This window comes from Kogia breviceps, chromosome 1, assembly GCF_026419965.1.
Source record: "Kogia breviceps isolate mKogBre1 chromosome 1, mKogBre1 haplotype 1, whole genome shotgun sequence".
NCBI lineage: Eukaryota > Metazoa > Chordata > Mammalia > Artiodactyla > Physeteridae > Kogia > Kogia breviceps.
The window spans coordinates 186,439,091-186,452,978 of record NC_081310.1 but is presented as its reverse complement, the minus strand read 5'-3'; the positions used below and the strand labels follow the sequence as shown (position 1 = coordinate 186,452,978).

The 13,888-nt window shown below is 36.5% G+C and overlaps 1 protein-coding gene across 40 annotated transcripts in view; it reads right to left on the bottom strand.

The window, feature by feature from the left end:
• Positions 1–13,888, bottom strand: part of EIF4G3 (eukaryotic translation initiation factor 4 gamma 3) — a 378,557-nt gene that overhangs the window by 131,106 nt on the left and 233,563 nt on the right. For 29 of the 40 annotated variants that reach the window (XM_067015865.1, XM_067015938.1, XM_067015942.1 and 26 more), the window contains 2 exons: positions 11,545–11,653; positions 3,996–4,832 (listed from right to left, as the gene is read on the bottom strand). In XM_067015865.1, coding sequence (XP_066871966.1) covers positions 3,996–4,832; positions 11,545–11,653 — 946 coding nt within the window. The remainder of the gene's footprint in view (positions 1–3,995; positions 4,833–11,544; positions 11,654–13,888) is intronic. The other 11 variants (XM_067015920.1, XM_067015724.1, XM_067015751.1 and 8 more) reach the window with 1 other exon arrangement.

The following is a 13,888-nucleotide window of genomic DNA, read 5'->3' as shown; positions in this document are numbered from 1 at the left end:
CATACATATATTAGTATGTGTAAAATTGATAGCTAATAAAAACCTGTATAAAGAAAGCAATAACAGCAACTCGATTGGCTGTATGAATCAAAATTTTATTAACAACTCCTGAAACATACAATCATATCTCCATTTGAGAAATAAATCTCTCATCTTGCAGCCTACAAAAATTGAAAACCATCCTTCAACCTTAGCTGAGCCTACAAGAAATATAAGGCAAACACTTGGAAGCCACACAAACCAGGTCAGCTGCTGCTACCACTACAATACTGGGGATACGGAAGGCTGTTGCCAGTCTCTGTAACCAAGGAGTTTACATCTGAACATCCATGTGGGACATACAAGATCTTGGATCCCTACAAAAACAAGGACTTGGAACTGAGATTCTTATAAAAATCCCTGAGACTCCTAACAGAATGACAGTCTCAGTGAAAAGCAAGCTAAACCAGTACACAGACCAAAATAAACCAGTGAACCAACATAGAGTGATGACAAAGAAGGATGTTTGGTTTCAACTAGGTGTAGAGAGACTGCTGTCATCCTGAAAATTAGTACACACAGGGAATGCGTTTACTTTGTGTGCGGTAAGAAAGTTCGTTTAGGACGTTAAACTCAGATTTAAGTTCCAGCTAATGTTTTCCCTAAGACATGCTTTGAGAGGAGCTGCCCTCAATCCACATCCAGGAAAGCTTAGCTGAAGATAAGTTCATAAAACAAATTTATAAAAATACAAAGAAATAATACACCATGAGCAAAGCCAGAGAAGACAAACAGTAAGATTAGAAACCTCCCTCTGCCAGAAGAATTTCAAATAATAGTTTTATATCAAAAACAGATAATGAACTTAAAAGAAAAAGAAAAAAAATCACTATTATTTTTAAAAGTGGAAAAGTTCATGTTACACAGCATGCATGTCACACAGTACATACACTCATTAAATTGCACAAAATGAATTCCTGAATGATGAGTGGGGAACGTTTTTCCACAAGTTCTGAAATTCTCTCTTCTTCCCCACCAAGTATAATGAAACCATAATAAAAATTCCTAGGACTTCAAGAAATCAATTAATACAGGGACTTCCCTGATGGTCCAGCGGTAAAGAATCTGCCTTCCAATGCAGGGGACGTGGGTTAGATCCCTGGTCGGGGAACTAAGATCCCACATGCCTCAGGGCAACTAAGCCCACACACCTCAAGGAGAGAGCCCATGTGCCGCAACTAGAGACAGAGAAGCCCGTGCGCTGCAACAAAAGATCCCACATGCCGCAACTAAGACCCAACGCAGCCCAAAATAAATAAGTAGTTTCAAAAAGAAATCAATTAATACAGATTTTTGCACATTTAATTATTGAAGTGATCATATGAATCAAAAGTCTGGCCCATCTCTGAGGCTTTTCAGAGTACTCTGAAGATACAATTCTCGTTTTATAGGGTTTGCCCTTCAACCCCTAAGCATCCAGAATTGCTGCAATTTGCTCCAGTCAGAAATATGATCTAGAATAGTGGCAAGAAAATGTTTTCTAACAGAAGTAAGAGAAGGGACCATACACCTTAAGTCTGACTTTACTGCTTTAAACAAGTACCTCTATACAAACTACTGCGTATTTCTATGCATCACACCTGTCAAAAGCAAATGGTTTCTGATGCCAGCTTTAAAGTGTTTCATCCTCAGGCAGAGACAGTAAGAACTATTCTCAAAAGTCAACAACAAAAGACTGATATCCAAACCAAATTGTTACAATTTTAATATCCTCTCAAAGAAAACAAGGTATGCTAAATAAGTGCAAAAAAGATGGGAATCATTAAGCATATGACACTTCCAGGTCGATATTATCTACAAGAATGATGAGTTAATTTTCATGGTTAACTTTTGTAGCAGTAACATTAAAAAATATTAATACTGAAATCAGAGGGCTAGGAATGTTTCTGGTAAGCCTTACAATTTAAAAAATGCTAGAGGTGCATGGGTTCTTGAGGTTCACTTACTTTGAATTTTGAACAGTGTAAGATATAAAGGGAAATTACAGAACTTCTAGTTCCTTTAAAACACATTCATAGGTTAAAAAAGTCATGAAACTAGAAAAATGCCAAGACACTTTCCTTCCTGACATCACTAACCTGTACCTCATCCCTAATCATGGCAAAAGACAGTTCTTTCTTTTAGCTATCTTCTGGTTTACTGCTGAATAATATATATTCTTTTACTAAGGTGCTGGCGACTTATATTACTAATTCCAAGAGTATTTGCATTTCGAAAAAAAATGTACCATGGTATGGAGACAACTTAACCCCAAATTCTGTCTGTCCATTTATCCCTGGGAGCTGTCTTGCAATATCAGGCCACCTAAGTGACAAACTGCTTACAAGAATGAATGAGTGTCAGGGATGAGTAGAAGTGGGATTTCAGTGCAGAACTCTGCTTTATACTGATTTCAGTTCTGAGATATGGTTTGTATCTTTGACTGTATTCCCTGTGCCTGCTATTCTTTCTATTATTTGTTTGGATGTTTTTTTCAAAACATTTGTCTTCAATAGCTTCTCCTATTTTTGGAACTACCACATCACTAATGGTTGAATGACAACTCACAGGTAGGTAAATGAAGGGAAAAAATGAAGGGTCAAACAAATTACTATTCTCCATCAAACAAGTGTTCTTTGGAGGGGCATTCACCTACAGCCACACCAAAAGTAAGATTGTTTTTTCAAAGAGCTACAAAAAAGCCCCAGGTCATCACCCCACCAAGGAGGAAGTTCCTAACACAGTGAAGGAACTATGTTTCTGGAGCATACTGATGCTTATAGAGGCCGGTCTATTGAGGAAACAGGTGATTTATAAATATTTATGATAAATTCCTCCCAGTCCCAACTGCCTAGCATTGTTTGTTTTTCTGCTCTGGTTTACTGTGGAACTAGGTGTTCTACTGTTCCAAAGAACCAGACACCTCTCAGAGACCTTCATGAGGAAATTACCTCGAGAACTGAGCTGAGTGGGAAAACCACATCTTAAAGGTAGAGATCAGGTTTTTTGATTTGCCAAGTTTCTCAATTAGACAGGTCACAGTAGGCAATAAATATTGGGGATGGGGGTGACTAAAACATCTCAGGTACATATCTAGATCAACTGCTGGGGGAGCAGTCATTTGTCAAATTGTATAACTTAACTTGACAGGTACACAGAGAGCAAATTATACAGTGTAGGGCAATGTTTCAGAAGATGGGCTATGCTGACTCGTTAAAAGCCATATTCTTATGGACTACTGACATAAGAATAGTTGATAAGCCTCAGATAACATTTGATTAATATTAAAAAAACCTAATGGTTAGATCCAGGTGATGCTACATTAAAAAGAAATAATTCTGAATTCAGAAGAATATAATACTTTGACAATATTAATGATAAAGTAATAATGATTAAATTAATATTTCAGGAAAAATGAAACTTTAAAAAGAAAAAGCAGAAGAGCATTAAACCTATCTGCGAGTTAATCAGAGAGGGTACTTTTATTTTTCAGAACTAGTTATAAACCTTTGACATTCTGATTGCTATTTTCCTTAACCCAAGATTAAAGAAGAGGTCTTGCATAGAGGAATTCTTTTAAGTTTAGGATTGATTAAGCTTTAAAATTCCGAGAAGACAGAATTAGGGACTATAGACCATGCTGGTTTTGACTGGTTTCCAGACCCAAAGCAACAAAATTAACCACGGAGGAAATGATTCATATGAACGAGGCAAAAACAAAAAACACGTGTACAGTGACATATACCTTGGAGGCATTTTGTATATTTGAAATTTCATTTGCATTTTTAGACAATGGAGTAACTCTTTGCTGGATGAACTAAAACATAAACACACCAATGAAGAAATCAGATTAGGAATTACAGCATTCATTTGATGTTTCTGGAAGTCAAGGAAAGTAGCCAATTAAAAAATAACTCAAACACTACTTCTTTTTCACGTTCAACAGGCAAAATATAATTAATAACAGAATAGCTTACCTGGGACTGGGCTCTTTCTTGAACTTAAGTTCTGAGAATCCATAATCTCTTCTGTTTGCCCATCTGCTTCTACCTCTATTTTGTTCTGAATCTCTTTTGCATCTTCATTAAGGCAAGTTCTTATGCTCTCGTCCTCTTCTAAGACTCTCTGAACTGCGGTGGGACCACTAGCGGTACTAACATTAGAGGCAGCAGCAGGAACAATGACTGGTGTGGGAGGAGAAGCTGGAGGAGTTGGAGGAGATGGAGAAAAGGAGGGAACTATGGAAGGGGTGATGGGAGTTGCAACACTCTCCACTTTCATTTCTTCTGGGGGATTTTCCAGAATCTCCAATTCAAGAGTCAATGGCAACACCTCCTGTTTTACTATTTCCACAATGCTTTCCGTGGCTGGTAATTTTTCACTAACTCCATTCATTTCATTAATTAGGTTAGTACTAGAAATCAGCGGAATATCATTAGGTGCTACACTACAAGATTTCTTGCATATATCATCATCAATTTCATCTGTTGGTGAAGGATCTGATGGTTCTGTGCAAGATGTGGGGCTGGGTATAGGAACTGTGTCTTCTTTTGAGGAAGAGAGTTCACATCTGTCATCAGTAGCAGTGGTGAATACTGGTTGGCTACTAAGAGCAGCAGAGGTGGGGGAAGCAACTGTACTGCGAGCAAGTGGAGAAACAGTGGTAGGTGATGGAGGCAGAGTAAGCTCTGGTATGGCTTCTACTGCAGTAACCTCAGATGTCTGCCCTGCTTGTTCTTTCTTCTCTCCACTAAGGGCTAGCCTAAGGACTGGGGAAGGAGTCTTTAACACTGGATCTGGTTTTGGCTTCTCTTCTGGGAAAGAAAAAAATGAAAGACATTTAGAATAATTTTTGGATCAGAGATTGTATTGTATTATTTTAAGGTAATTCTTTTAATCTCTTACTCTAAAACATGGGAAGCAGAAGACAGATCAAAATATTACTTATTTTGCCACTCCAAAAACAATGTCATATTTTCTTCTTTATTTTCCACTATTACTTACCCTCCAATACATATAAAGTTTATTTTGAAGTAAGAGAAGGAATTAATTCACCAAATGACTATGTCAAGAACACAAAGGGAAAATCTAATCAAACCTGAAACTAAAACATTCTCAGGATGGGAATGGGCCTTTTCTTTAAGGCAGAGAAAGCCTTCATCTGTAGAAAATTTTTCTACCAAGGATACACTATAGAGACAGGACAGGAGAGTTCAGGGGCAAATAACTGGAGATTAAATTATTAGATACAGATATTATTTTTTATTCTATATATTTCCGCATTTGGGGGATTTTTATAAAGAACATATATTACCTGTATAAAAAACTGTTTCAATAAAAACTATCATGGTGTCATTTATTATCAATGAAGTTTATTATGAGTGAAATCAAGTTCCTGAACATAAAAATTCATTTAGAAATTAACTTTCATTTCTTAAAAGAGGCATATAACTAGAAATAATGTTAAGGAATAAAAATGGAAATTTATCTTGTATCTTCAATTGTAAAAAAAAAGTTCTTTAAGGAGAAACCAACATTTGATTAATATTCAGATAATCAAGTCCAATTAAAAATAAACAATATATATGAAAATAATACAGAAAATGTGCATCTGTATATAGACAAAAAAAAAATGACAGCAAGAGTGAGAGAGATAAATTGATAATCATAATAAAGGTACCAGAAAAATGAAAGGAAAGCTAACTCATGAAAATTTCTATATTTTAAAATTCCAGGTAAACTGATACATGATTCATGGGAAGATGAAACCAAAGGAGATTTAGACTGGTTTCCAGCCTTGTGTTTCCTTAGTGGAATAAACAGGCTGCAGTGGAAAAACAGCTACTCATGAGCATGTTCATCAAATGCAAACAAAAATTTTAAGCACTGCTAAAAGACAATCTAAACTGAAAGGGACTTTACTTTCTCTGCGGGAAATCTTTATGCATAAGTGAAATTGAGCGTTTACAATAACTTTTAGTTAAGTAAGTCTGTCAAAGAAAATATGCTCATTGATCAGATAAACAGATGGTAAAATTAAGCTGTTAAAGGCTAATTCATTCACTGCAACTACTTTTACTGGCCTTAAAATTCACTTTAATTGATGGGCTTAGAGGCCAGTGTTTCTTTAACTCTGCCTATTTACTGTAGTGGAGAAATAAGATCAATAGGCTCTGAATGCCAAATACTTCAGACTAAGTTGCCAGGGCAAGAGACAAAAACATTCAAAGAAATACACCTATTATATTAATTACATATATGTGATATATATAAAATAAATACATATTTATTAAAATATCCCTGATGAAAATACTTTCCAACTCAACCAGAGTAACTGCTACATGGGTAACCCAGATTATAAGATACCACTATTAAAAAGCACATCAAGGGGCTTCCCTGGTGGCGCAGTGGTTGAGAGTCCGCCTGCCGATGCAGGGGACACGGGTTCGTGCCCCGGTCCGGGAAGATCCCACATGCCGCGGAGCGGCTGGGCCCGTGAGCCATGGCCTCTGAGCCTGCGCATCTGGAGCCTGTACTCCGCAACGGGAGAGGCCACAACAGTGAGAGGCCCACGTACCGCAAAAAATAAAAATAAAAAGATAAAAAGCACATCAGAATATTACCCTTCGGGACTTCCCTGGTGGCGCAGTGGCTAAGAATCCGCCTGTCAATGCAGTGGAAACGAGTTCGATCCCTGGACCGGGAAGATCCCATATGCCACAGAGCAACTAACTCCGTGCGCCACAACTACTGAGATCACACGCCGCAACTACTGAAGCCCACCCGCTCTATGGCCCATGTGCCACAACTACTGAGCCTGCATGCTGCAACTACTGAAGCCCTAGAGCCCATGCTCTGCAACAAGAGAAGCCACCGCAATGAGAAGCCCGCGCACCGCAACGAAGAGTAGCCTCCTCTCGCTGCAACTAGAGAAAGCCTGTGCTCAGCAACGAAGACCCAATGCAGCCAATAAATTAATTAATTAATTAATTAATTTTCTAAAAAGGATATTACCCCTTATGACCACTGATTGAAACGTAGATGAATTAAACAGTAGAAAATAGTAAATCTCATATTAACAATCTAATAAGAGTATGTCAATTCAATTATTAATTGGGGGAAATAAAATTTCTGATACTAAAAATATCAAACAAAAGCAGACCTATGACTGAAACTTCTATATACTCTTGAGAAATAGCTAACATTAATAAAGAAAATTAGAAACAAAACAAATTTAATTATTTTGAGAGCTCCTTATTCTGAAATAAGTCCTTTAATTAATTCATTAAACTTTTACTACAGAAAGCTGAAAGGTATAATAGAGTAGATCTAAATAAAGAACACTTATTTTATTTCTCTAAGAACTTTTACTATTAAGAGTATGTTTTTCAGAGCCATGATAGTTTGAAATCTAATATACTGCATTCAAAATGTTTGTACCATTTGGCCATTTTTAGGAATTTGCAGGAATTTCACCTTTAAGAATTTTTTCTAAGGAAATAAACACTGAAGAAAAAGACAGAAGTCTAGAATATTTAAAGCAACAATATTTATAATAGAAAGATAAACTAAATATTTATATTATAAACGAATATTTATAATAGAAAAATAAACTAAATGTCTAACAATGAGGGACTTATTAAAGAAATAATGGTCTGGGCATATAATGGTATATTATTGCAATCATTTGAAATAAGCTTTTAAAAGAGTATTTAATTATACATAAAGTTGTTTATAATAAAAGACATGTTTTTCTAAAAAGCACAAAAATTGCACGTGGAGCATAAACCTACTGGTAACAAAAAAAATACAGAATACTAACATAGATGCATATGGGGAAGTCTAGAATTACATACAGGTTATTAACAATGGCTCTGGATAATGAGATAAGAGATAATTTTTCTTTCTGTTTAACCATAGTTTCTATAATTAATGTCAAATTTATAAGAAAGAAAAAACTGCTCCCTTTTATTCTCATAGAGTGGTGGAACCAAGCTCCTAGATGGGCGCCCTTTGGTTGTCAGGAGCCACACATGACCGAGAGGGTGTTACTATCATTTAATAGGGAGAGACCAAGAATGCTAAGCATCCTGCAATTTGAGGGACAGTCTCATTTGACAGAGAATAGTCCTGTCTTAAATTCCAAAAGAGCCCCAACTGAGCTACATTGGTACAACTGGTTGAATTACAACAGAATACCATACATTGAATACCTACTCTACATCAAGAGCCTTCAAAATGCACTAAGACTAAGGCTCAAATAACTTTTATTTGTATTTAATTATACATACCATATCCTCAATACAGAGCTGAATGCATTTTATCAAACATCAATCATTTAAGCTGTGTCTCTAGACTATCACACCAACTGAAGATTTTAATTCATTCAACAGTCTTTCTACAAGTCAAGTTGAGGTCTTCCTTGGGTTTTTATCAAGTACCAAAACAATGGGAAATGGCATATTTGTCTGCAAACTTGGTCTTCATGTAACTATTCCAGCTGTTCACATCAAAAACTGAGAAAATCAGACACTTAATTATGGCAGCTACCATTTATTAAGCACTTAGTATGTACCAGGAAATGGGTCAAATACCATATATACATAGTGTCCTTTAATTCTTACAATCACCAATGGGATAAAAACTATTACGTTTCTATTTTACAGAGGAGGAAACTGAGGGTTTTAGAAATTAAGTCACAGGTCCAAGGTCATATAACTAGAACCTAAAAATGATTTCAAATCCTAAATTCTTCCAATTCAGAGGGGAAAAGGGGGGTTTATGGAAAAAGAAGTATTTAGGTGAATCAAGCTAGTGGGAGACTTTGGGGCTAAAATGGGATCCCAGTACAAACCCTCAGTAATGATATTTCTATCAAGAGAGGAAAACCAATCTAACTGCAGAATGCAGAATCTATTGTTTCTGGGGGTAATATAACAATTTTTTAAAACAGTGCATTTTTGTATCCTACTTTAATTTCAAAATGAATCTACAGTTAAGAAATTTAAAAAAAAAATTTTTTTTTGGTGGTACGTGGGCTTCTCACTGTTGCGGCCTCTCCCGTTGAGGAACACAGGCTCCGGACGCACAGGCTCAGGGGCCATGGCTCACGGGCCCAGCCGCTCTGCGGCATGTGGGATCTTCCCGGACCGGGGCACGAACCCGTGTCCCCTGCGTTGGCAGGCGTATTCTCAAACACTGCGCCATGAGGGAAGCCCTTAAAAACTTTCTTAACTGTTAAAAAATTCTCTGAAAAATGGTGAACCCTTTCTAATGTTATTTGAATTACATATATTTAGTTTAAAAAAGAAAACGACTCTGAAAACTATTCTATATAGTGACAAGCTATGGACAGAATAAGAAACAGAAGATTAGAATTACTGAGTTTTCTGGAGAACAGTTGGTACTAGAGGAAGACAGCAGTAGTTCCAAAAAGTAACTATAAGCTCTATGAAATATACTTAAAACAGAAGTTTTTCTTTTCATCAAGGTAATGTCAAACATTTTCCAATTACTCATATCTATATCAAACATAATTTGAAATGGTGACTTTATTATTCAAATTTCCACTAAGCATAAAAAACTGAGAGGAAACAAAGAACTCTACATTCCTCCTTCTGCAAATCAAGGCCTAAATATGGTAAGATGCAGGTGTCTACCTAATCCAAAAATCTTAGGTCAGAGCTATCATCATCAAAATATGTTATGAATTCTTTGTATTGTAGCCCAGCTAGAGAAAGTCAGCGTAAAGGATATACTTTAAGGCCTCTCTGCATGGTAATTATTCAGTATGTTTAGCACAATTCTAACTAGCAAAGGATTATAACTGTGTAAAAGTAATGATATTTTGAAGGGAATACCCTGAAAATTCTCCACTCAGATTGAAAATATTCTGAATTTTGACTCAAAATTGCTTGATCATTGGTGGTAGGAAGTAGCCTTCCACAATACCTATGAACTGCACTTCTGCAAGGTGAATGGCTTTAATATTAAAAAAATTTTAACTTTAAGCATTTATGAGTCTCTAACTCTGAACATTGCTGAAAGAAGTATTTGACACTGCAACTTTTTTGTGTGTGTGGTACACGGGCCTCTCACTGTTGTGGCCTCTCCCATTGTGGAGCACAGGCTCCGGATGCGCAGGCTCAGCGGCCATGGCTCAGCCGCCCTGCGGCATGTGGAATCTTCCCAGACCGGGGCACGAACCCGTGTGCCCTGCATCGGCAGGCGGACTCTCAACCACTGCGCCACCGGGGAAGCCCAACACTGTAACTTTTAGAAGCATGCCAGTTTAGGATTTATTACCTATCTTGTGGTTTAAAACTATTTCATAAAACAAAATTTAGGACTTGTCTCTGTTCAAGTCTACTAGGCTCCTGAATACTAAAGGGAAAGAACACCATATTATCTTTGCATGCCGTAAAGAAACATTGAAACCACACATTAGAAGTTTGTGTTATCATCTTGCAATCCAGTGAAAAAACAATGCCACTAAATACCTCCACTTTGACTGTGTGCCAATTCCCAATGCTTTTTAAAGAATAATTTTTAGAAAGTCCAGAAAGTATACATCAGCTATGGAATATTAAGGGGTTTGGAGGAATAAATAATTCAAAAAAACAGAAAACACATATGGCTTCTATTCATTCTTAGAATGAAATCAGAAACATGAACAAACTAACTTGCTTCCTTCTGTGTCTAATGAATTGTCTCCCAATTTTAGCTAAGGTCAACTTAAATCCAACTAGGCAGGAAAGAGAGACTGTGATAACCCACTTTCTGGCATGAGATTTCCCTTAAAGTTTCCTATTTATAATCCAAGAGGCAGTATGTGTACTTCTTTCACCAAACATTTGGTACTTCATGTTCAAGGTCAACAGTAGAGACCTTAGTATGATTCCTGCATAATAATAATGGCTATCATTTACTAAGTGCTTTTCAAATGCTTGGCATGTCCCCACTACAACTCTGTGAGTCAGGTATTCTTCCTTCCATTCTGTAACTGAGGAAATTAAGATATACAACATAATGACTCATCAAGACCAAGTAGTGCTTGATGGAGTCAGGATCTGAACTCAGTACTGTCCCCAACTGAGGCTACAGAAGCCAAACTTGTAAGAAGAAACATTTTATCTTTTTAAAAATAACAAGATACACACGAACATGTTGAACTTATAAACAAAACTGTTGTTCTTATAAATAAATATATACATCGATTTATCTGTCCCAACCTTGTTCCAAAAGAAACAGTTTAAGGCAGCTAAGCTTTTACCCATAAACATACATTGACAGTGACGCATTAATAAAATGTAGGAAAAATTTTTTACTAATCATACCTACTTTACTTTCTTGGAGGTAGAACACTTGGATTTTCCATCTCAAAGCTTTGTTTAAAAGTAGGTATCTAAATAATCCTCATGTTTTACTTTTATTCCTAAATGCTGAGGGCAATGTTATTAATTAAAAAAAAAAAAGAAAAAAGAAAGAGACTAAAGGTAACAGGGAGGAAAATAGTCATACACAAACCTTGCTTCTGGTCGCTAGCTGCAGTGACAGGGGTGCTGGCAGCAAGATGAGCGCTCTCCACAGTCCCATAAACCACAGGGCTGTGCTCAGGGACCTGGCTGGGCAGCTGCTGGGATTTGAAGTACAAAAAAGGGTGATAATGAGCGTGCGAACATAAAAACTAGCAACATGGAACCCAAGGCAAGTGGGGAAGACAAAGTAGGGCAGGAAATCACAAAATTTAAACAAACAAACAAACAAACAAACAAAAACAACGGAAAGCAAGGAAAAAATATATAGGCCAGTATAATAAATTCAAAAAGTACATGGGAAGACAAGGAAGAAAAGGAAAGGAGGCAGCAGGAAAGGGGAAGGAAAAGAGATGATTAATATTAACCACAGCAAGAGAAGACAGCACAACAATCATTAGTACAATGCATTCTCCAGTGTTCATTCTACGGACGGACTTTCAATCTAACAATGATGTCACATCTGAGAGAGAATTTAGCCTCCTCCCAGTCAAGACCAAAGGGACTTGGTCAACTTCATTTATAAATTACCTAGCAAAGTAGTTCATCAGTCAAAAAGAGGACAAACAAAACATGATGGGTTTTAAAACCAGTTACAGATTCAAGAAAACAATACTGAAAGGTGATTCTTATCATTTGTCCATATAATCACTCAGGTGAAATGCAACTTGGAAAGCCTTTAAAGAAACTTTCACCTTAAAATGTCTTTAGATTCTGGGTCAAGGATGATATCTTTTCAGAGTCTGAAATCTGAGTAAAGTATCTGGCTTTTCAGAGCTAAGAGAAAACTATCCTTTTCAATCAGCCAGTATATGGAATAAAAAATGCCCATCAAAATCCTAGCAGAGTAGGTTGAAAAAAATTGCAGTCATTGTTCAACTTAGAGGGGAAAAGAATTACACAAGAAAGAACAAGAACATTCAATCTGCATCACATTCCAGTTAGGTATTTGTTCTGGATTTGAGGGTTACACAAAAGCCACACAACAAAGCAGTGTCTCTCCTCGGAGATCTAAGGTCAATTTTTAGATAGCTATAATCATCTACATTGAGTTCTATCAGTGCTATCAGAGCAGAGCTCCCTGCACAATTCTGATTTTTTTTTGGAGGGGAGGGGGAAATTGGGGCTAGACAGGGCCACTCAAAAATGAGAGTTAATGAAAAATATTTTCGAGTCAGTAAGTCTCACATAAAGTAGGAATATAAAATGAAATATGAGTTAAATACCTATCATTTACCATGTCATTTAACTAACAATGCTTTTCACAATGTACAACATACAATTTATATAGAACTATATGTAATGTATAAAATAACAGATAAAAATGGGAAAAATAGTATTATTTCACCTATTCATTATAGACCATGCAAGTACTCATATTCCACAAAAACATCTAAATGAAGACCACTAAAATTATATTTCCATATGTAAAAAATGAAAGAGTTTCTATTTTCACTTTGAATCACTGTCAAATGGATAGTACTACCATGATTACTCTACTCTGAATCCTTAGCTCCAGTGGGAAAAAATTCTATTATTAAAATTCAAAAATTAGGAAGGGTTCCCAGCTGTAAGTGAAAATAACAGTCACCCCTCTGTACCCGCAGATGTGTGAACTGCAGATACACAGACCCAATTGTACTAGCCATTAATACCTAAAAGACTTAAATATCCACGGATTTTGCTATCCGTGGGTCCTGGAACCAATCTTCTGTGGATACTGAGGGATGACTGTAGGGACTCAGTTCAATTCTATGGTTGAAAACAGCTCTAGAACAAAGGAAAAGAGTCTATACTATTTAATATTTATTAAATAGTTATCCATATAACCCAGGAAAGAAAGATCCGTAAATTGTGTCCTTTACCAGAAAGAAAGAAAATATTAACTACTCCAATAGTCAGGGAAATTAATAACCAATGAAAAAGGGTAACTGCTGAAAGTAGATCACCAAAATAAATGACATACATGGTTAAGGTGAGAGTTTTAAGACAGTAAAAGACTGCTGATACCTATAAATCTATATAGATCAGAGAGTTTTTCAATCTAAGATTAAAATACCTTCAATCATATTAAAAAGACAACTGCACAGACATTTTTCCAACAACAAAGCCCTAGGAAGATGTTATGTATAAAGATTTATAAGAAAGGAGCGAGATAACATGATGTTGGTTAACTCATAGTTCCAAATCCAAGTATCTAGTACTTAGTTATATAGCCACGGAATGCTAGGAAAGTACTCAATTTCCTCAGCTGGGGACTTCCCTGGCAGTCCAGTGGTTAAGACTCCACACTTCCAATGCAGGGGGTGCAGGTTCAATCCCTGGTCGGGGAACTA